At 49.5% G+C, this 24,327-nt stretch overlaps 1 protein-coding gene and 1 pseudogene across 2 annotated transcripts; one reads left to right on the forward strand and one right to left on the reverse strand.

The window, feature by feature from the left end:
- Positions 1-422: 422 nt before the first annotated feature.
- On the forward strand, positions 423-20,382 carry LOC120874185 (keratin-associated protein 5-1-like). Of its 2 annotated transcripts, XM_040255394.1 has the most exons (3): positions 423-595; positions 4,612-4,614; positions 19,585-20,382. In XM_040255394.1, the coding sequence occupies exons 1-3, from the start codon at positions 427-429 to the stop codon at positions 20,235-20,237; spliced, it is 825 nt and encodes a 274-aa protein (XP_040111328.1). In that variant the 5' UTR covers positions 423-426; the 3' UTR covers positions 20,238-20,382. The 2 variants fall into 2 exon arrangements, with proteins under 2 accessions (XP_040111328.1, XP_040111329.1); XM_040255395.1 differs by lacking the exons at positions 423-595; positions 4,612-4,614 and having other exon boundaries at positions 19,511-20,382.
- Positions 2,884-3,376, reverse strand: LOC120874186 (annotated as a pseudogene).
- Positions 20,383-24,327: the final 3,945 nt, after the last annotated feature.

Raw genomic sequence — 24,327 nt, forward strand, 5'->3', positions numbered from 1 at the left:
TACAAATGATTAATCAAATATCTTCTCCCACTCCGTGGGTTGCCTTTTAACTTTGTTGGTGGTTTGGTTTCCTTTGCTGTGCAGAAGCTTCTTAGTTTGATACAGTCCTGTTTGCTTACTTTTGCTTTTGTTTCCACTACAAACCTCAAATTTTAAAAAATAAAGTTTTGAAGATAAGTAATGGGGAGGTTTTCAGTACAGAAGATAGATGTTGGGAGAGATCCCAGGACCCCCAGTTATATGTACTCAACAGAAAGCTGGAGATAGCACAGAGCTGGGCTGTCCCTTTTTACAGGAAACAAACAAGACAGGGAAGAAGCCAGACTTAGAAACCTAGGAGGGTGTCCGCTGGGAAAAGTCAACAGAAGCCCATGGATTCCAGGCCCACAAACAAGACACAGCACAGATGGGAACCAGGAAGGGACCATGTGCCCAGGTCACACCTGCCCCGGCAGGTATATAGAGGCTCCCGGCCCCGGAGGCCCCACACTGAGCACCTTCTCTCTCTCTGCCTGCTCCTCTGACCTGCTCCACCCTCAACCCACCAGAACCATGGGCTGCTCTGGCTGTTCCGGGGGCTGCGGCTCCAGCTGCGGTGTGCCCGTCTGCTGCTGCAAGCCCGTGTGCTGCTGTGTGCCAGCCTGCTCCTGCTCCAGCTGTGGCAAAGGGGCTGCGGCTCCTGTGGCTGCTCCCAGTCCAGCTGCTGCAAACCCTGCTGCTCCCAGTCCAGCTGCTGTGTGCCCGTGTGCTGCCAGCGCAAGATCTGAAGCTGTGTCCAGGGACCTCAAGTGGCTCCCGAGAACCCGGGAATCTAGGAAGTGACCGGTGCCCCATCCAAGATTAGCAAGTGGCAGTTTTGAATCCATCTTTTCTAGAATGGGGATCCCAACTCTCCAGTCCCAGCAGATTGCTTCCCAGATCCGGGCGAAGGGAGGCCACTTCGTCCTTCTGTCCATTCTGGACCCCACCTCTTCTGCCTCGAGGAAGCCATTTCCTTCCCAGTCTCTGCAGCCCCTGCAGGCCCCTGATTCCCGGAGCCCACTGCCCCTCGTGCTTTGGACTTGGCCGACCTGGCCCATCCCACAAGGCCAACGTCCGGACCACAGACCCAGGAGGTGCCCCCACTCTCCTCAGCCCCGCGTCAGCTGGCCCAGCGCCGCCCTTCACCAGGACTCGCCTGTGCCTCCGTCACCGGCCACAGTCCAGTCTGGGCCTGGTGTGGACTCTAAATAAACACATTGCCCTCTCAAGGACTCTGTCTCATGATACTGCTTTGTTTTTTAAATATTCTTTTAAATTTGTTTGGCCCACTGGTCTTAGTTGCGGCAGTGGGGTCTTTCAGTTTGGGCACATGACCTCAGTTTCAGCATGTTGGGTCTAGTTCCCCAACAGGGATCAAACCCATGCCCCTCTGCATTGGGGGCACGGAGTCTTAGTCACTGGAGACCAAGGAAGTCCCCAAGATACTTCTTTAGTGGACACTCTAACGAGGAATTCAGAAAACAACTGTGCATTGTTGATGGGGGTAAAAAACAGGTGCAATTTCTTTTTTCTGAAGGTATTTTTGGCAACATTTACTATAATATCACTGTTGCTAGCATTATTTTCCTTGCTTTGGTGGCATTTTTAAATACAATTATTAGTAAGAATGAAACAAAATAGCAGTTGGCAAAAAGAAAGCAAAATTATCATTGTCTACATATGTACCCATTGCATACCTGGGGGGGTGAAAAAGTGAGCTCAGGCAGAAGGCTGCGGACATAAAATGTAAAACCAACAGCCTTTCCACGTGCACAAAACAGAAACACAATGAAGGAAAGGACTTCCTCCACTCCTTAAATGTGAACTCTATAAAAGTCATTTCTAAAATCTGCATGAAAAAGCACTACTTCTAACAGTAAAAAATGGAAATTGTCCAGATGTCCATTAATAGAAAAGAAAAATTGCTTGTGGTTTAGTTGCTCGGCAGACTGCTGCTGCTGCTGCTGCTAAGTCGTTTCAGTCGTGTCCGACTCTGTGCGACCCCATAGACGGCAGCCTGCCAGGCTCCGCCGCCCCTGGGATTCTCCAGGCAAGAACACTGGAGTAGGTTGCCAGGCAGCAATGGGAATCTTACAGACTGATGTTGAGTAGAAGAAATCGACAGAAAGGCAGACGCTGGGACCGATTCCACGTGAAGTCCATAAACACACACGCAGAACAGACTGGCCTACGCCACCAGGGACCGGGGGGGCTCCTTGGGGGAAAGTGGTTGGAAAGAGGACAGGAGAGAGCTCCTGGGGCCTGGGGACACTCTCTTTCTAAATCTGGGTGTGCCGGTTACATGCATGTTCAATCTGTGAAAATCTGTCAAGCTGCCAAAGATGGGTACTCAATACTACACACAGTCAGTGTGCGCTGCCTAGCTGGAACAGGGGAGAACCTTTGCATTCCGTTACAGGGTCATCGCTGAAGGGATGTTGCCTCTGAGCCTCTACTATACTCAGTGGCCCACCTTTGGAAACCTTGCCTTGCAGGTTATGGCATTAACGTAAAACACCTTCACAGGAAGCATGCTGACATTCTTCTCCGTGAACTTGTATTTCAATAAAAGTCTTTAAAAATCTATGTGAAGAAAGTTGTAATATACTGAGACACATAAAAGGAGTCATGAATGAAAGCATAGATAATTCTTGTTTTAATAGGAAGGTTTTTGTCATTTATACATTTTTATTTCGAAATGTTTATACCAGTACAGTGAAACTAAATTTTAGAGACACTGGATATCATTAGTTTGGATATTGTTATAAAAGAGAAACATGGAAATTACTTACGTGACGAAAGACTTCACAACTTCAGTGGAATGGGCAGCTTCGTGTGATGCCATTTCAACAGTGACTGATTTCAGTCAACATACTTATCAAGAATGCCACCCCCTCTGAATAAGAAGTAATCCTTGCTGTCTATAACGACTTTGTGTGCTATATGCTAAGTCAGTTGTATCTTTACCTCATCTCTTATGCGCATTTGCTTCAGTTCTGACTCTTTGCAACTCTATGGACTGTAGCCCACCAGGCTTCTCTGTCCATGGGGTTCTCCAGGCAAGAATACTGGAGTGGGTTGCCATGCCCTCCTCCAGGGGATCTTCCCGACCCACGGATCAAACTCACATCTCCTGGGAGGAGAACTGTATTTCCAACTTGCCCATGAAGTGGTTGAATCTCTCCTCTCTTTCCATTAGAGCCCCATCCAACAGCTACTACCATTGCTTGCAATGTTTTCCCTTGTGATTTTCCTGGAAGCCTTATGCCCCTTTGGTTACAGTTTCAGTTGTCCTTCTTTCAACTAATACTCAGTCAAAGAGGGGAGGAAACTTTCTAAATGGCTGTCCTGCCATGACCCCGGCTGTCGCAGCTCCCAGTCACACTCTCACACCTTGCTGCAGGGAGCAGGAAGTGTTAATATTTTAAGCAAGTCATTCTTCCTAAATTAATCTATATATTGGATCAGAATAAATATACTAAGAAGGTATTTTAAGTAGCTATGCTGACTGTAACATTTATACAGGGGAAAAAAAAGATATTCATAAAAATAGCCAAGAAAATGTTGAACAGAAAGGGGACCAGGACTTCCCTGGTGATCCAGTGGTGAGAATCCGCCTGCCAAAGCAGGGGACACACGTTCGATCCCTGGTCTGCAAAGATTCCACGGGCCGAGGGGCAGCCACGCCCAAGCCACGCAACTACTGAGCCCTCTTGCCACAACTGCTGGAGGCTGAGTGCCTAGAGCCCACGCTCAGCAGTAAGAGAAGGCCCTGCAGTGAGCAGCCCCAGCACCAGCTAGAGACAGCCCGCGTGCAGCTGCAAAGCCCCAGCACAGCCAAAACACAATCAAGAGAAGAAACAGCTTCAGAAAGAGTCCACTGCCCAAAAAGACATGGAACCAGATAGCAAACCTATTATTAAGTTATGAGCATTCAAACAGCTTGAAACACGTGTAAAAATCCAACAAATAAAAGAACAGAACCACCGGAGAAAGGTCGAAACGTGTGAGAATTTTCTACATATAAAGGATAGCCTATTAAATTTGTTCAAAAATACATTATTCCACAGACGGATATTAAAGCAAGTATGCAGGGAGGGCCTTCCCGGGCGGCAAAGAGTCTACTTGCCAGCGCGGGAGATGCTGCGTCCCTCCCCGGCCCAGGAAGACCACGCGTGCGGGGCGACGAAGCCCGAGCAGCGCAGCTGCTGAGCCTGCGCTCTAGAGCCCGGGAGCCGCAAGTACTGAGCCTGGAGCCGCAAGTACTGAGCCACGAGCCGCAAGTACTGAGCCCCGGAGCCGCAAGTACTGAGCCCAGGCGCCTAAAGCCCATGCTCCACAGTGAGAAGCTCACGCACTGCAGCTAGAGAAGAGCCCGTGTGCAGCAACAAAGCCCAGCGCAGCCGAATGCCTAGAGCAACTATGGAGGACGCTGCGAGTCAGAACCGTGCCTTTACTTCATCTCTCGAGCTCAGTCACGCAGTCGTGTCCGACTCTCTGAGACCCTGTGGCCTGCAGCCCACCAAGTTCCTCCGTCCACGGGAGTCTCCAGGCAAGAGTACTGGAGTGGGTCGCCATGCCCTTCTCCAGGGGGTCTTCCCGACCCGGGGATGGAACCTGGGTCTCCTGCATTTTCGGCATCGCAGGCCGACTCTTCACTGCTCAGCCACCAGGGAAGCCCCACTCCATCTCTTCCTCTAAAGATAAATTCCATGCAGAATAAAGACTCCAATAAAAAATAAAAACACAAAATGACCAAAAGAAAAGAGGAGCTTTTAAAATAATACTGAGATGGGAGAGTTGTTTCTAACCATGACACAAAGTCCAGCAGCTCAGGAAAAGACGGATAAATTTGGCATAAAAGAAAAATAAACATATAAAAAGAAAATTTCGTGTGGCAAAAAAAATAATAATAACAGTGTCAACTGATAATTAACGAAGGACGAACTTCAGCCAGAGGGACGGCCGTCTGTCTGGCCTGCGGGGAGCACCGACTCGACCGATTCTCTGGTTTGGAAGCCACAGGAAACAGACACAGCACGTGCCGCTTCTGAGCTGCCTTCCGGGGCAGCGCCAGGGGCTGAGACGACGGGCTGCTAAGAAGGGGCCGGGACTAAATGCCCAGGAAATCCAAGGTGATGCAAAGTGCACACGCGAACCCAGAGAAGACACCTCCCCAGAACAGGTCTGAGAGATACCACCTCACCCCTATCAGAAGAACCGCAGTTATAAAGACAATAGATAACCAGCGCTGGCGGGGATGCGGAGAGTAGGGAAGCCTGGCGCACTGCCGGCGGGGAAGGTCAACTGGCGCAGCCACCGCGGAGGAGAGGAGGGAGGCTCCTCCAGAAATTAAAAATAGGCCTGTCATGTGACCCAGCAATGTCACTTCCGGGTATTAACCCAAAGAAAACAAAGACACAATTAGAAAAGCCACAGGACACCAGTGTTCACTGCAGCATTTTTACAATGGACAAAATATGAAACCTAAGTATCCGTGAGTAGATGAAGAAAGAAGATGTGGGGTGTGTATAGGTATATGTATAGCTTTTCTTAAGGACACTTCAGAACCAGATTCTGAACTGTATTCATTTTTGCACGAGCCCTCAACACTATGTCAAAATGTAAAAGCACACGTGACTCATTTATCCAAAACATTTCATGAAAATTCGACCAAAATAAATAAGAATATGTACAAAATAAACCGATACGTGGAAGAAACCAGGCACAAGCATGTCTCCAGGGCTATATATGCTGTTTGGAAATGGTGAGCCCCGATTGGCTGGCAAGAGTTGTCCGTTGCTACCGCCACAGGAAACTTTACAAGCAGTGTGAAACATTTCCACCGACAGGAAACAACCCACCTGTGACTTTACTCAACAGAGGGAAAGACACGGATGCCCGCAGCCAGCCCGTGAGCAGCACTGGTGGTCGCAGTATCGTACAGGTAAGGGAACAGCGTGCACCCACCTTCAGAAGCACAGGTGCGCACGCAGAGCACCAGGCGGTGTGCCGCTGCCAGAATCCCTGCAGGCAGTTCCCTCTTAACTTGCTGCAGCGTCTTCCATAACAGCTCACGCTTTTCGCCAAAGAATCTAAAAGTAACGATGGTTTGCCAGTAGAAGGCTGTGGAAGACTCGCAGCGTGGATTTGATGTTTTAAGGCCTCTTAAGTAGATCTTCAGAAATTCAGGAGAGAAATCTGAACACACAGAATGTACCGAACGCACTCAAAAGGACAAGTCTGTTGTTAAAGGACAGATTTGCTTTCTGAACTGCGCTTTGCCAGCTCAGTCACTCAGTCCGGTCCAACTCTTTGCGGCCCCGTGGACCGTAGCCCGCCAGGCTCCTCTGTCCTTGGGATTCTCCAGGCCAGAATACTGGACTGGGTTGCCATGCCCTCCTCCAGGGGACCTTCCTGACCCAGGGATCAAACCCAGGTCTTGGGCATTACAGGAGGATTCTTTACTGTCTGAGCCACCAGGGAAGCCCAAAAGTGTTTGGAAATATGTTTTTAAACATTCCAGGTGAAAAACTGAGACAGGGCTCCGTGGTGGTCTAGTAGTTAAGAATTCGCCCTCCTGTGCAGGGCACGTGGATCCAATCCCTGGTCTGAGAAGATTCCGCAACTAACCCTGTGCGCCACAACTACCGCGGCCGCGCCCGAGAGCCGAGAACTGCAGCAGGAGAGGCCACTGCAACGAGAAGCCCGTGCGCCGCGGCTGGAGGGCAGCCCCACTCACTGCAGCTGGGGAAAAGCCCCCGCCGCATCAGAGGCGCGGTGCAGCCAAAGGAGACGGAGAGCACAGGGCCTGGGCTCAGCATGCAGGAGCAAAACGGCTTCTGTCATTTTCACACCTATTTCTTAAAGAACTAAGAAAGACTTCTCATCAAAAGTGATAAAATGTGCCCTCTTACACTGTTGGTGGGAAGGTAAATTGGTACAGCCACTTCGGAGAACAGTATGGAAGCTCCTTAAAACAGTATACACAGAGCTACCAAATGACCTTGCAATCCCACTCCTGGGCATGTATCAGAGAAAACCATGGTCTGAAAGGACGCACGCTCCCCAGTGCTCGCGGCAGCACTGTTTACAACAGCTGTGACATGGAACCACCTCGATGTTCACTGACAGAGCAATGGACGGAGAAGGTGTGGTACAGTGTTCCTCGGTCACTAAAAAGACACATATACACGACGGAACATTACTCGGTCACTAAAAAGAACGAAATGGCATTTGCAGCAGGTCCATAGATGGACCTGGAGAGTGTCATACTGAGTGAAGTAGTCAGAGAAGGAGAAATGATGAGCGGCGTGCCTTACATGTGGGATCTAAAAAGAAATGGTACAAATGAACTCACTTATGCGACAGAAAGAGACTCAGAGACTCAGAGAATGAACTTACCGTTGCTGGGGGGAAGGATGGCGGAGCCGATCGTTAGGGAGTCTGGAAAGGCTGTGTACACACTGCTATATTTAAGACGGATGACCAGCGAGGGCCTACTGGATACCACATGGAACTCTGCTCAGTGTTACGTGGAAGCCTGGACGGCAGCGGGGCTGGGGGAGAAGGGAGTCATGCACGGGTGTGAGTGCCCACCTGAAATGATCACAGCCTGGTTAGTCAGCTCTACCCCAATTCGAAGTATAAAGTTCAAAGGAAAACAAGGAATAAGATGTGAAATAAACATGCGAAAATAAGCCAGAATCCGTTCCTAAAAGTGAGAATATTACTCACTCAATCATATCCGACTTTTTGTGACCCTATGCACCATAGCCTGCCAGCCTCCTCTGTCCATGGAATTCTCCAGGCAAGCATAGTGCAATGGGTTGCCATTCCCTTCTCCAGGGGAGCTTTCCAACCCAGAGACTGAACCCAGGTCTCGTGCACTGCAGACGGATTCTTTACTGTCTGAAACACCACGGAAGTAATGCTGATGAAAGGCCCAAATTACAGCAAAATTTTCATATCACGCCAATAGCAGAATTCATTAACAAGAGGCGATACATTTCAAACAAAAGTAAGGAAAGCTCATGAATTATTTGACAATCCAATTAATGTGTAATAGCAAATCACACGAATATTTTGGTAAAGGCTTAAGTTTCCTGCTGATTTGACATGAAAATATTGACACAGTCAAAGACAGTATAAGACACATAATGGGCCGACCAAGGATGTAATCACAAACAGGTTGACAAATGTAATTAATTAAAAAGAAATATAAGGCAAACAAGGAGGTCAAACCAGTTACTCCTAAAGGAAAGTAGTGCTGAATATTCATTGGAGGGACTCATGCAGAAGCTGAAGCTCCAATACTTCGGCCGCCTGGTGTGAAGAGACAACTCATTGGAAAGGATCCTGATGCTTGGAAAGACTGAAGGCAGGAGGAGACGGGGACGACAGAGGATGAGATGGTTGGATGGCATCACCGACTCGATGCACAGGAGTTTGAGTGAGCTCTGAGAGACGGTGGAGGACAGGGGAGCCTGGCGAGCTGCGGTTATGGTTGCCGGGGCGGCGGGGGGAGGATGGGGGCGCGGACTGAAAAGGGTGGGCGCGACTCATCAACTGAACAGCAACAAGATTAAACGCCGCACAGAATGCTCACCCCCGGCAGTTTCACAGCACAAATGAAAAGACATTTGATTAGTATTTCCCCAGATTTGATAGCAAGCCTACTTACATGACAGTACCATGAGGCGAAAACAAATGTTCAAAATCAACAACTAAAAAAAACCCTCAAGCAGCCATGATAAAGGAAAAGCTGAAAGCTTTGTATTCACTTTAGAAAGTAAAGCTCTGAAATTGTTGTCATACGAGTAAGTGATGACGGATAAGTGGCAGGAAAAAAAGAAAAAAGAAAAAAAAGAAAGGAAAACCATAGCGGAGGATGCCCGGGGTAGAGAAGAGAGGCTGGGGCAAGTCATCCAGCAAAACAGGCGATTTTCCCTGCCTTTGTGCTCCGGAACGTCTGCCTCTCTGTGAACCTACCCTCCTCTGTCCGTGGGATTGTCCGAGCAAGAATGCTGGAGCAGTGGCCACTTCCTCCTGGAAGGGATCTTCCCGACCCAGGGATCGAACCCGCGCGCGTCTCCCGTGCCCCCTGCACGGCAGGCAGACTCTTTACAGCTGAGCCACTGTGAAGTGAAGGGAAGTCGCTCAGTCGTGTCCGACTCTTTGCGATCCGTGGACTGTAGCCCACCAAGCTCCTCTGTCCATGGGATTCTCCAGGCAAGAATACTGGAGTGGGTTGCCGTTTCCTTCTCCAGGGGATCTTCCCGGCCCAGGGATCAAACCCAGGTCTCCCATATTGCAGGCAGACGCTTTAACCTCTGCACCACCAGGGAAGCAAACCCCTTGTTCTCTCAGGTTCGGTCCCATTTGTGGTATCTGCCATTTCTTTAAATCTGTAATTTATTGTTATTTCTTTTCTTGCTCGGTTAACTCTAATACACGCACACCCTCTCTGGGTTGGGTCTCCAAAGTCGGACAACGTATACAGATCTTAAACTGGAGCCTTTAAGCTCAAAACAAGGCCAATTTGGAGTCAAGCGAGTTCTGCTCGCGCAAAAAGCGGGGAACCTCGTCGCCGCCTGGTGACGACCGAAGAAACCGCGCCTGGGACCCGGGGCCGCGGCGCCCGAAGCCGGGGGTGTCCCGCCAACTCCAGGACAAGCACGCAAGACACGAACACTGTGGCCCCACCTTCAATATTTCTCAGAAGAGGCTGTCAGCACTCGGTTTTGAGGTATTCCTTTCCCAGTTACGCATTTTCTGTTAGAGTTCTGGATATCTGGATGCCAAAGAGATCCCCAGGTTTCTTGAAAGAACACGTAAGAGTCTGGGAAACAGAGACCCAGGGGCGTTGCACACGGCCTCAGGGATCCCTGTTCTGGCTAATAATGCCCTTAGAAGCTCCTCAAGTCACTTCTGTACCATGTTCGATCTGCTGACAATGAAACTAAAAGCTGAAAATGGTTCAAGAACTCAACTGTGTTCTGCTAGAGGGCTAAGGGCAGTAACAGTGGTTCCGGGCAGCTCGGTGGATAAGAATCTGTCTGCCAGCGCAGGGACCACGGGTTCGAGCCCTGGTCCGTAAGTCCCAAGTAAGTCAAGTCGTCAGCGCGGCCGTGCTCCCTCTGCAAGGCTGCAAGGAGAGCCCAGCTCTCACCGCCACGACCTTCCGGTGGCTGCCAGGACGCCCTGGCTTGTGGCCACCTCACTCAGATGCTCAAAGCAGCACCCGCAAATCCCCTCAGCTGCACCTCACAGCCTCTCCTCCTCTCGGCGTGCTCATGTCTCCCCCTGCCTCTCTCTCACAATGATGGATGTGGTCTCACTTAACCCATCACCACCCAAGGGGATAGTCTCTCATCTCAAGATGCTGAGCTTAATCACACCTGCAAACTCCCAACAGGGGTGAAGGAGCCTGGGCCCAATGCCATCCTCACAGGCCACACACAGTCCAACCAGAGGCGGGTGACCAAGTACCGGCGACGCTTAGGAAGGACAGGCTGAAATCCAGAATGAAGGAGGACGAGGCAAAATTTAGAAACTTAAGAAAGTTGTCAGTGACCCAGGCAACAGGAACTCAGGAAAAAAAGACGACAACAAAAGCAAGACCCTGGACTAACAGACAAGAGGAAGGGACCAGCGGCCTGGTAAACACCCGGCAGGCACAGGAGGCTCCGGCCCCGGAGGCCCCACACTGAGCACCTTCTCTCTCTCCGCCTGCTCCTCTGACCTGCTCCACCCTCAGCCCACCAGAACCACGGGCTGCTCTGGCTGTTCCGGGGGCTGCGGCTCCAGCTGCGGTGTGCCCGTCTGCTGCTGTGTGCCCGCCTGCTCCTGCTCCAGCTGTGGCAAGGGGGGCTGCGGCTCGTGTGGGGGCTCCAAGGGGGGCTGCGGCTCGCGTGGGGGCTCCAAGGGGGGCTGCGGCTCGCGTGGGGGCTCCAAGGGGGGCTGCGGCTCGCGTGGGGGCTCCAAGGGGGGCTGCGGCTCGCGTGGGGGCTCCAAGGGGGGCTGCGGCTCGCGTGGGGGCTCCAAGGGGGGCTGCGGCTCGCGTGGGGGCTCCCAGTCCGGCTGCTGTTTCCCCGTGTGCTGCCACCGCAAAATCTGATGTAATGGTCAGTCCAGCATTCAGCTAACCTCTTCCAGCTGCGGCATCTGTGAGGCTCTCTGGCCTGCCATTCTCCTGGACACATCTTGCTCTGTGGACCTCTTCCCTGCATTCCCTGACTCCAGCCTAGGAAGCACCACTCACATGAGGAACCACGGCTCTATCCCCGTCCCTCTGGGATGTCATTATGCAGAGGAAGGCCGTATGCTAATAGTTCTCTAAACACCAAGTGGCCTCCACCTGTCCTGACTCTTCTAAGGGCCACCATCTGCCACAGCCAGGCGCTGACCCTCATGTGAAGGGTCTGGTCAAGAACATCCAGCTCCTGGCTTCTCAATAAGAAAAGATGCCACTTTGAGCACATCCAAGTTTCCTTCTCCGATGAAGCCCAGTCCAGCAAGACTCCCTTCCTTACAGCAGGTTTCTACACTTGTTTGTTAAAATACAATAAAATGCCCTGTCAATAAAACTAGCTCTGTCACCGCCAACCAAATTCATTCCCAGTGTGACTCTTCACAGCAATCTCTGTACACTGTACTGAAGAACAAGGGGGTTGACTGGAAGTGGGTGTCTGGAAGCCCATGCCAGCTGACCAGGCCCTGACTCCACTTACTGCCAGGTGTCCTGTCTGCCTCCAGCCACGACCATACTCCACCACCGATGTTGTGGCCAGGGGACATTCCAGGGCGTGGCGGAGAGGCCTGGCCTCCGAGTCAGGATGCGGAGTGTGCGTCCTGGATGGGTGACTGTCCGGCAGTGGGGCTTTCCCTTGGTGGCGGGGGGGCAGTAAACTCGCTGTGCTGGGGCCAGCCCCCTCAGGCCCCTCCTCTCTCACGTCACAGGGGCTGGGTAGCGCTCTCCTGACTTGTAGCTGTGGTTTCAGATGCAGTGGGCTCAGCCACTCTGCATTTATCTTCTCGCGGTGTTTAGAAAAGAAAAGTAACGCAGAAGCAGATAAGGGTGTTGTGGACCTCTGCGTGGGACATTACCAACATCCACTGTCCAGCCACAGGCGTCACGCTCGTCAGCCGTAATGCAGCAGGGTGGGCTCCTAACCCTGCCTGGCAGGGGTCCTCATATACAGGAGACGTTTAGGGATAGTCGGACGCGCACACGGGGAGAACATGGGGAGAAGACGAAGCGGAGCTCTGGTGATGCTTCCGCAAGCCAAAGATCACCAAAACTGGACCAGGGACGCGGGAGAGAGCAGAGAGCAGCTTCTCCCTCAGAGCTGTCAGAAGGCGGGAAGACAGCCCTGAGAAATTCAGCCAGACTCTAAGAGTCATAAAGGGCTCAGCCATGAAATAGAAGCAAAGAACCGTGGAAGAGCGATCAGAGGCTCCGTCACAGCGCTGCCGAGTGTCCCACACGGAGAGATCAGGAGAAATGGCAGGAGAACAATGCTCAGAGCAGTGACCCGTGAAGATTCTTCAGATCAAAGGCACAAACTTGGTACCTAGGAGGAAGAACAAGAATATATACCAACAAACCATGCCAGCGGAAGCAGGGAACCTGCAGACGAAAAGGAGCGGGCTTGGGCTGCCACGCAACATGCGGTGAGTGGCAGCCTCCCAAATTCCTACTACAGCAACCAAAAGAAAACCCTGACGCTGGGAAAGATTGAAGGCACAGGAGAAGAGGGTGGCAGAGCGTGAGATGGTTAGACAACAACACCAGCTCAGTGGGCAGGAACTTGAGCGGACTCCAGGAGGCAGCGGAGGACGGGAAACCTGGCGCGCTGCAGTCCGCGGGGTCGCAGAGACTCAGATGCGACTTAGCGACGAAACAGCAACCACAGCAAACTAGGGGCCTCCCTGTGGTGCAGGGGGTACGGGGCCGCTCGCCAGTGCAGGGGCACAGGCTCGACCCCGGTCCAGGAAGATTCCGCACGCCATGGGCAACGAAGCCCGTGCGGCACGACTACGGAGCCCAGGGGCCCAGGGCCTGTGCTCCCCAAGAGAAGACACCACGTGAGAAGTCTGCACGCCAGGACTAGAGAGGATCGTCCTCTCCGCAGCTAAAGAAAGCCCGCACAGCAGCGAGGACGCAGCACAGACAGAAGGTAAAGACGTACATTTTAAAATAAAGCAGGTAAATTACAAAAAGTGTATCTGAAGACAATGGGGATATAGAAGTAACAGGGACTAGACGAGAGGATCCCTGAGGGCAGAAGCCTTTCCCCCAAAGACGGCTCTCCCACGATGCGAGATTATACCGTGTAGAACTTCTATGGTTCTTCCATAAAAAGTAGCCAGTACACAGTAAAAAAAAAAAAAAAAACAGACGAAAACAGAAATAGGAGGGAGCTTCCTGGCGGCCCAGTGGTGCGGACTCGACACTTTCGCTGCCAGGTCTTGGGTTCAGGCCCTGATCAGTGGACGAAGATCCTGAAAGCTGCGAGCATAGCCAAAGGAAAAGCCAGAAATGGGAAAGTGTGACCAAAATCAGAAGCGGAAAATGTGATAAAAGCAGGCTCAAAAATGATCCGGATCTTACTGTTAGTTAGCAAAGACTTAAAGATAGCAGAGGGAGAATATGGACAAACTAGATGAAAAGGTGGAAAAATTCCACCAAGAGTGTCCATACAAATATCATAAAATGGACATTCTAAAACGGAAAAGTACAAGATATAAAATTCACAATTTATCAGATGGCTTTAACAGATGACTGGACATAGCAAAAAAAAGAATTAGGGAATTCAATTTTTAAAAAAAGTCCATGGAAAAACATCCAAACTGAAGCAGATAGAAATGAGAATGCAAAAAACAAATGAGTGTAAAAGACATGTGGGAATGAGCCAACAAGTCTAACATGAGTGTAACTGGCAAATCAGAGGAAAATAAGATATAAAATGGGGCAAAAGCAATATTTCAAAAGACAGAGGTTGAGAATATCTTAGACTTAACCAAAGATATCAACCCATAGATTCAAGAAGTTCAGCAAAACTCAAGAAGACACTTTTAAAACCCTAGCTACAAAATGATCATCTTCTGAAAGAAAAAAATGTTAAGGTCTTAAAAGCAAAATATATGGCACATAATTCCCAAAGAAGCAACAGTAACATTTAGAGCTGACTTTTCAAGAAAAAACACGGAAGCCAGGGGACAACGGAACGGCACACCATCTATTAAGGAGTGAACGAGGGAACTTGTTAACAACTCTGCACTGCGGACTCTACTTTGAAAAAATAAGTTCTGCAAATGTGAAGCTTAAATAAAGATATTTAAGAAAGACAAAGACTGTGTCAACGCCTTTGACTGTGTGGATCACAATAAACTGTGGAAAATTCTGAAAGAGATGGGAATAGAGACTGCCGGGGGCCAGCGTGAGGAGCTCCGCCCATGGCAAAGGTCATGAGGAAGGAGGCTTGGCAGACGCAAAGGCGTGATCAAGCCTCAGGAAACCCCCTGTTCCCGAGCATCTACCCCAAAACCAGAGTCTGTTTTATGCTCTCCCGTTTTCTCTCGGAGAAGGAGTAAACGTGCAGCTCCAAGGCAATAAACATTCCTGGGCGTGACAAGAGTGTTTCAGCTCACGGACTCCTCTGAAGGTTATCTAGCCCGCCTGTATAGGTTCGTCCAGCCACATGTGATTGTTTACAGCCTCCCAACCTGAGAGGCACGAGATGTTTTAGACTTACTAAAGGCAAATTCTCTTGGGGAGTTAGAAATTATCAGTATAGTGGGTTGGTTAGGAATTATATCGGTGAACGGTTTTTCATTTCTTGTGTCAATGATTGCTGCTAATTCCCTCCCCTGGGTGGGACAAGGATGTCTCAGGTCAAACCTCTCTGCTGACAGACTAGCTTGTGTGACAGGATTATCCATACTCCTGCCACAGGATTGTTTACTACCTCTTAACCATAAACAGCACAGAGAGTTTTGGAGTATTTTGAGAGTCTTAATTAGCATAGGGCTTTTTCTTATCATTGAGTCAATGATTGCTGCCAGGCCTCCATATCCTTAGGCACCTAGGAATATATTAATCAATGTATTTGAAATATAGAAAAGGAAATATAGTAGTTTTTGATGTTAGCAATACTAGACTTTTTGAGTTAATGAATTTTCTCTTTTGTAATAGATCACTGTACTTTATTATAAATCCCTGTGTCCTTGCCATGTAAAAATGTAACCTTATCACTATCTTAAGACTAGATAGATCTTAAGGGGAGCATTGGTGAAAGGATTTTCATTTGTTGGGCTGATGTTTGCTGCTAAATGTCCATGTTCCCTGCCCTTATAGTGAATATAAGTAACATATAGGAGAAATAAGTATTAACTTTTAAACATATAGGAAAAATAAGTATTAACCTTTAAGACTAATCATGTTAACCTTGGGTTAAATAAATTCCTTTCTTGATTGTAACTCACTACACCCTCACCTTATAGGAATGCAACTTTATATGGAGGGTGGTGCTTGGTTTAAGAAAAAACACGCTTGGAAGAAATAAGGTTTTTGGTTATCAGAAAGAAAGGATCATAGAATGTCAGCAGGTCTCACTCATGGCCAGAAGATGATGTAATATCCCTAAGACCCTCTTTTTATTCATTTATGTAAAGCACCTGATTTTGATAAAGGTCAGGACTGCTGACCCCCACGTGACTCTGTATTCATCCCTATGTGTAACAAAAGGTATATAAGCAAACCCAAAAATAAAGAAATCGGATCAGTTTCTGGAAAGACTGATTCCACCATGTCGCTTCTTTCTTGCTCCCGTTTCTCTGGCTGAAATACAGCCTCTTTTCTCCACTAATTCTCCTACTACACTATCCGTTTCTAATCTCTCTCTATATCTGTGATTAAATATGTATTTTTCCAAAGACGCCGACGCCGTCTCCACCTTCGAATTCCCTGGATCCACCGGGGCTGGACCCCGGCAAGAGACCAGACCACCTGACCTGCCTTTTGAGAAACCTGTATGCAGGTCAGGAAGCAGCAGTTAGAACTGGACATGGAACAACAAACTGGTTCCAAATAGGAAAAGGAGTCCGTCAAGGCTGTATACTGTCACCTGCTGATTTAACTTCTATGCAGAGTATATCATGAGAAACGCTGGACTGGAAGAAACATAAGCTGCAATCAAGATTGCCAGGAGAAATGTCAATAACCTCAGATATGCAAATGACACCACCCTTATGGCAGAAAGTGAAGAGGAGCTAAAAAGCCTCTTGATGAAAGTAAAAGAGGAGAGTGAAAAAGTTGGCTTAAAGCTCAACATTCAGAAAATGAAGATCATGGCATCTGGTTCCAACACTTCATGGGAAATAGATGGGGAAACAGTGGAAACAGTGTCAGACTTTATTTTTGGGGGCTCCAAAATCACTGCAGATGGTGACTGCAGCCATGAAATTACAAGACGCTTACTCCTTGGAAGAAAAGTTATGACCAACCTAGATAGCATATTCAAAAGCAGAGATATTACTTTGCCGACTAAGGTCTGTCTAGTCAAGGCTATGGTTTTTCCAGTGGTCATGTATGGATGTGAGAGTTGGACTGGAAAGAAAGCTGAGCGCCGAAGAATTGATGCTTTTGAACTGTGGTGTTGGAGAAGACTCTTGAGAGTCCCTTGGACTGCAAGGAGATCCAACCAGTCCATCCTAAAGGAGATCAGTCCTGGGTGTTCATTGGAAGAACTGATGCTGAAGCTGAAACTCCAGTACTTTGGCCACCTCATGAGAAGAGTTGACTCATTGGAAAAGACCCTGATGCTGGGAGGGATTGGGGGCAGGAGGAGAAGGGGACGACCGAGGATGAGATGGCTGGATGGCATCATGGACTCGATGGACGTGAGTCTGAGTGAACTCCAGGAGTTGGTGACGGACAGGGAGGCCTGGCGTGCTGTGATTTATGGGGTCACAAAGAGTCAGACACGACTGAACTGAACTGAAGAAAGACAAAAGTAAGAAAATTCTTCACAAGCAGACTCACACTCCCAGAAATAGTGAAAGATGTCCTTCAGGCTGGAGGAAAATGGTCCCGTAACGCAGACACACACAGATCTACAGGAAGGAATGAACAGCACTGACGGTGTAAATACAGGAGCTTCCCTGGTGGTGCAGAGGGTAAAACGTCTGCCTGCAACGTGGGAGACCATGTGGACAGACCCAAAAGAGTAATGACCACCATGAGCTGAACTGTGTTCCCCCCAAAACTCTTAGGCTGAAGCCCTAATGCAACATTGGGAGATAAGGCTGTTAAGAGCAACGCTCGCTCAGTTGCTTCGGTCGCGTCTGACTCTTCTGTGACCCCGTGGACTGTAGCCCACCAGGCTCCTCCTTCCATGGGATTCTCCAGGCAAGAATCCTGGAGTGGGTAGGCTTTCCCTTCTCCAGGGGACCTTCCCAACCCAGGGATGGAACCCAGGTCTCCCGCATCGCAGGCGGATTCTTCACCAGCTGAGCCACCAGGGAAGTCCAAGAATCCTGGAGTGGGTAGCCTCTCCCTTCTCCAGTGGATCTTCCCGACCCAGGAATCGAACCAGGGTCTTCGGCACTGCAGGGGGATTCTTTACCAGCCGAGCCTTCAGGGAGGCCCTTGTAAGGGCAGAATCAAGGCTGAACGGAGTAGTAAGGACGGGCCTCTAACCCAGGAGGACTACTGTCCTTATAGGAAGAGGAGACACATCAGCTCTCTGTCCCCCTGCTCTCCTGACAGAGCTCATGGAAGGAGACAAGCCAGAAAGAGAGGTCTCACCCAGAATCAACTTTCATCTTGGACTTCTGGCCTCCAGAATTGTCAGAAAGGAAGTTCCTACTGACTCTGACACGCAGGAAGTGGTCCTTTGCCAGAGCAGCCAAGCAGATCCAGACACTGAGTGTTTGAGGCAGCAATAATGAATGTGATTTCTGGGATTGACACGAGTGTACGAGTGAGCTGGACAGTAACAGCACTCAGGTCGGCAGGCGGAGGCGACCCCTAGGAATGCTCCTGATTTCCTTGTGAAGAAGCGAAAAGTACTAAGGGCGGGCTGCATTTGTCAAGGAAATCCTGAAAGGTGAAATACGAATTAACACGGAAGAAAAATCCAAAAAAGTCTACAAATAAAGCATCACAATAAATAAGTAAATTTAGCAAGATCAGTGGGGAAACAACAAATATAAACTAAATTTTCCAAGTACACTAACAACAGCAATTAGAAATTTTAAAATATATGTTTATGAAAATACAAAAATTGTTTATAATTGATCCGCTAAAAGCATAAACCTAGAAATAGAAATCCTATCAAAGATGTACAAATTCTCTGAAGTGAAATTATAAAGCATTATTGAAAGAAATAAAGGAGGATTTAATAAATGGAAAGCTACGCATGTTCACAGATCATGTGAGTCGATGTTGAAAAGATGTCAATTTTCCAAAAATTGATTACTGTGTTCAGTTAAAACCCTAGCAATTTTTTTTTAATTTGACAAACTTACTTTGAGTACAAGGGGTAATAGTGAACACTCTTTCCTTGTTCCCAGTCTTACAGAAGAATCCTGTTCTTGCCACTCTGCAGGACAGGGGAGGCTGGCATGCTGCAGTCCATGGAGTCCCAGAGAATCAGACACGGTCTCACATGGTCAACTACACTGATTCATTTTCAGATATTAAGGAAACCTTTTTTTTTTAAGTATGATAGTATGAGAGGGTAGTATTAGTATTATATTGTCTAAAAATAAAACATAGTTATTGTTGATAACATGATTCTTAGTTTTATTTCAATTTAATCTAGCCATAAGCACATAATTCTTTCATTAGTAATGCGCATCTCTTACTCTGTCAGACTTTTTTTTGATTTGTTTATCTACTTTAATTGGAGGAAAATTCCTGGGGTAAAGCCTCATGAAAAATTTTAAACTATATGTCTACCACCTTGATTAAAAAATTAAAACTAATCTTTCTATGGTAAATAATAAAATTTAGTGTGAAGACGAATTGGAAGGTAATATTCTCCCAGATAAGCTGGGAGGAGCTGCATTTGGGGCGCTGAGCGTAAGCGGGGCCCATTCGTTTGGCGCCACGAGCCTCTTCCTGTGCAGGCGACCCTGAGGAGGCGGCCCCTGGGGCTCTGCTGGGGTGCAGACTTGGGCCATCCCCTCAAGGGTCAGTTGTGATGGGCAAAAAGGGCAGGTGACCAGTTCCTAGGGATGTCAGGGAAGGAATGGGCAAGCAGAGCTCAGGCCCTAATTATAGGAGCCAAAAGGGGGGAAGACACCACATTTAGGAACCTAAGAAAACGGATGCTCACGAGTCAGCGAGAGCACAGGGGCAAGTAGGAAACAAACGCGGCCCAGACAGGAACCAGGAAGGGACCATGTGCCCAGGTCACGCCTGCCCCGGCAGGTATATAAAAGCTCTCAGCCCCAGAGGCCCCACACTGAGCACCTTCTCTCTCTCCGCCTGCTCCTCTGACCAGCTCCACCCTCAACCCACCAGAACCATGGGCTGCTCTGGCTGTTCCGGAGGCTGCGGCTCCAGCTGCTGTGTGCCCGCCTGCTGCTGTGTGCCCGCCTGCTGCTGTGTGCCAGCCTGCTCCTGCTCCAGCTGTGGCAAAGGGGCCTGCGGCTCGTGTGGGGGCTCCAAGGGGGGCTGCGGCTCCTGTGGGAGGTCTAAGGGGGGCTGCGGCTCCAGCTGTGGTGTGCCTGCCTGCTGCTGCAAGCCCGTGTGCTGCTGTGTGCCCGCCTGCTCCTGCTCCAGCTGTGGCAAAGGGGGCTGCGGCTCGTGTGGGGGGTCCAAGGGGGGCTGCGGCTCGTGTGGCTGCTCCCAGTCCAGCTGCTGTGTCCCTGCTTGCTGCTCCCAGTCTCGTTGTTGCAAACACACCTGCTCCCAGTCCGGCTGCTGCAAACCCTGCTGCTCCCAGTCCGGCTGCTGCGCCCCCCTTTGCTGCTCCCAGTCCAGCTGCTGCAAACCCTGCTGCTCCCAGTCCGGCTGCTGCAAACCCTGCTGCTCCCAGTCCAGCTGCTGCAAACCCTGCTGCTCCCAGTCCGGCTGCTGCAAACCCTGCTGCTCCCAGTCCGGCTGCTGCGCCCCCCTTTGCTGCTCCCAGTCCGGCTGCTGCAAACCCTGCTGCTCCCAGTCCGGCTGCTGCGCCCCCCTTTGCTGTCAGTGCAAGATCTGAGATGCTGAGCTCAGACCTCATGTGGTTCCAGCCAGTCTCAGCTCCCTGACTGTGAGCAGTGACACGTCCAGACCCCCCGGGCACACTCCATTCTTAAGTCTGAATCTTTGGGACCAGAGATCCTATTCCACACTTCCTGATGGAGAAGGGGGTTCCCCTTGTACTGCTTGAGCCATCTGAGGATTCGCTGCCACTTTCAACCCAAGAGAATCTTCCTCCTTGGCAGCTGAACTCCTCCATCTGCAGGCTGCTCAGGGGCTAAACCACAGGAAACCCACCCCTCATCCTCTGATGGCCACGGAGCTGTTCCAACCATCTCCTGGCTTCTTCCTGCTCCGCCCTGGTTCTCACATAACCTCAGGGCTGGTGCTGACCTCCCAGGGCCTGGGGCCCAGATCCACCAAACAACCCTCCCCTCTTCTGTGACTCCACCTCCTTCTGATCTCGGTCTAGCAAATTCTACTCTGGGCTTGTGAAGCCGCTAAATAAACAGACTGTCTTCAACAAACCTTGTCTTACCATGATTCTTTTCTTACAGCCTTTCTCAGAAGAAACATTTCTAAATGTCTATCATACCATCAGTGGTAGTGGAAACCAGAGTGTGTTGGCAATATTTGCTGAAATTTACAGTATTACATGCAGACCTTTTCTCTCTTTTTAAAAAAATTTTTTTTTTAGTTTTTTTTTAATGGGGACCATTTTTTTGGTAAGTCTTTATTGCACCTGTTACAATCAATACTGCGTCTGTTTTATGTTTTGGGGGTTTATGGCCACAAGGCGTGTGGGATATCTCCCCAGCCAGGTATCGAACCCATGCCCCCTCCATTGGAAGGCGAAGTCTTAACCACAGGACCACCAAGGACGTCCCACAGGCAGACCTTTTCATTCTGTGCATTGAGTTCTCATTATTTATTGGGAGGAAAGGATACTGTAAATTCACAAATTTTGTTGAAACAGCTGGTTAACACAAAATTATTTATCAGAGGATGGAATTAGCCAGCACCTAAAACTAAATGGCAGACGCTTGTTTATATGACTTATGATATAGTCTCTGGGTGGATGGTAAGGGGACTCCGGACAAACAGCACCAGCGCCTGTAGGATCCTTGTGACTTGACAAAAAGTCAGGACACAAAATATTAGAAGCATGTGGTCAAAACCATGTGTGGCCAAGAGATGGATGAGCTGATGTTTCCTTAATATTTTATTTTTAATTTTAAAAATTAGTAAAGTTTTAAAAAATATGCAGATTTGGGACGCTGTGAGCACCCCTTAGTCTCACATGTGGTAGTAACATGGGAACAAAAGTTCAAGGAGCTGTAAACGTTCAAGGTAGGTACACTTTCCCACCTCAGATCAAAAGCAAAACACAGAAGTGAAAATACACCAGCCAGATGCTCTTAAGTCACATGAAGAAAACAGATCGCATCCGGATTTCCTGGTGGTCCAGCGGCTAAGGTCGTGCTCCCAGTGCAGAGGGCCAATCCCAGGTTCGCTCCCTGGTCAGGAAACTAGATCCCACACTCTGCAGCCTAGCCCTGGGGCAGCCACGGCTAAGACCCTGCAGCCACGGCTAAGACCCAGTGCAGCCAAATATATAAACATTTAAAAAATAGGTCACATCGAACCTCCTTGCACTGTCGGTGGGAATGTAAACTGACAGGGCCACTATGGAGAACGGGATGGAGATTTCTGCAACAACTGTGACGAAAGCTACCATACGACCCAGCAGCCGCACGACTGGGCCCACACCCTGAGAAAACCACAATTTGAAAAAGACACATGTACGCCACGGTTTGCTGCAGCGCTGTTCACAATAGCCGGGACCTGGAGGGAGCCTAGATGCCCACTGACGGGTGGTGAATGAGCACAGAAGTGGAGGCACATACATACAGCGGAACATGACTCAGCTATAAAGAGGAATGGCTCTGAGTCAGTGCTAGTGAGGTGGATGGGCCTAGAGCCTGCCGCACAGTGAAGCGAGTCAGAAAGAGAAGGATGAACGCTGTCTATTGACACACATACATGGGACCCAGACAAACGGTTCTGGTGCACGAATCCACCGGCAGGGCAGGAACAGAGACGCGGGCCTAAAGAACAGGCTTGTGGGTGCAGTGGGGGAAGGAGAGGGTGGGTGAACTGAGAGAACAGCGTTGAAATACACACACTACATACGTGAGACAGGGAGCCCGTGGGAAGCTGCTGACAGCCCCGGGAGCCCAGCTCAGCGCTCTGCAACAACCGGGAGGCCGGGGTGGGGTTAGGTAGGAGGGAAGGCGGAGAGAGAGGGGACACAAGCATAACTGTGGCTGAGTCTCGTGATATGGCAGAAACCAACACAGCAGGGTGAAGCCGTGAGCCTCCAATTACAGATAAAATTCTTAAAGAGCAGATCGTATCGAGTCCAGTGTTGATGTCAGGGGGAAACCACTTGCCTCGTTTTGCCAGATGCAGGACCACAGGCCTCAGGAGAGAGCCTGCCCGTACGTTTAGTTCTCTAACTATGCTGCCCGTCCAGGACTGCCGGCATTGTCAACACCAAGAAGAGCTGGGACAGAGCCTGAAACCTTTTCTCAGAGTCACTCCTGTCTCCCATAAGCTCAGAGTTAGGAAAATCCTTGCAGGGTACCAGAGAGGCCCAGGCCAAGAACGCTGGCAGGAAACACAAAGACTACACAGCCCACCACCAAAAGGGCAGTGGGTGTCCGGGGGCTCGGCAGACAGGACTGGGGTGTTCCAGGGGCAAGGCTGATGACCACCACCCGGAATCATTCACTGGTGATCACCATCAGCCAAACATTCCTGCCTTGTGTGGAGGGGTACGTCTAACAGGGGGAAAGAGTCTTTCAACCATGGCGCTGGGGCAGCTGGAGACCCACGTGGCCTTATTCCACACCATACACAAAAATTACCTAGAACTGGACCCAAGAGGGACTTCCCTGGTCGTCCAGGGGTTAAGAATCCATCTTGCAATGAAAGGCGCAGAGGCTGCACCCCTGCAACCACGATCACACGCCGTGGACACGGAGCACAGGTCCTGCGCCACAGCTGAGACCCAAGGCGGCAACCAACGAACAAACCGATCTCAGAATTATACCCCAGACCCAAATTTAAGTGCTAAGACTATGGAACTCTTAAAAGAAAACATAGTCTTCACCACCTTGGGTTTGGCGAGGGATTCTTAGATATGACACAAAAAGCAAAGCAACGGGGGGAAAAATGCATAAATTGGACTTCATCAAAATTAAAAACATTCAGGCTTCAAAGAACATCACTGTGGAAGTGAAAAGACAACATAGATTGGAAAAAAAAAATGTTTGCAAGTTACATGTCTAAAATGGGCCTTTATGTGATCTGTGCAAACTTCAGTCTGTCTGACGGTGACTGCCAATGATTTGCTCTCAGGAAATTAGAAATAGAAAGAAACTTCCCCCAAATTGATAAAGTGAAAGTGAAAGTTGCTCAGCCGTGTCCGACTCTTTGCGACCCCATGGACTGTATAGTCCATGGAATTCTCCAGGCCAGAATCCTGGAGTGGGTAGCCTTTTCCTTCTCCAGGGGATCTCCCCAACCCAGGGATCGAATCCCGGTCTCCCACATCGCAGGTGGATTCTTTACCAGCTGAGCCTCCAGGGAACCCCAATAGAATGCCTGCAAAACCCTACAGGTAACATCACACCTAACGGTAAGAAGTGCAAAGCTTTGCCACCAAGATCAGAAACAAGGGGAAAGTGCACCCCTCTCTCGCCACTGCTTTCCAGCACCAACATTCAGATTGGGAAGGAAGAAATGAAGCTGTCCTTGCTCACAGGTGACATGATCATTTGTGTGGAATATCCAAAATAATCAATAACAACAGCTCCCATGTTCCCCGCCTCTTGTTTGCAGAAAAGTTCTAGCCTCTGAGGTCCTCCTTGACTTCCAAAGGGCAAATCAGAGAAGCGAAAAAAGCAGAAACAAAGGCAAAGAGTCAAGCAAGACACAGTAATAATCGTTTAGCCATAAACTACTTCCTTCCTCCTTAGCTGTAGATAATATCATGAGCCACCTCCTGGAGCTGTTTCGCAGATACTGAAACCCCCAGCAGGTGG

This window comes from Oryx dammah, unplaced genomic scaffold, assembly GCF_014754425.2.
Source record: "Oryx dammah isolate SB20612 unplaced genomic scaffold, SCBI_Odam_1.1 HiC_scaffold_15, whole genome shotgun sequence".
Classification (NCBI taxonomy): Eukaryota; Metazoa; Chordata; class Mammalia; order Artiodactyla; family Bovidae; genus Oryx; species Oryx dammah.

What these genes read in the sequence shown, in the direction of transcription:
- LOC120874185 (XM_040255394.1), top strand. Translation starts at nt 427, where the DNA reads ATGTGCCCAGGTCACACCTGCCCCGGCAGGTATATAGAGGCTCCCGGC.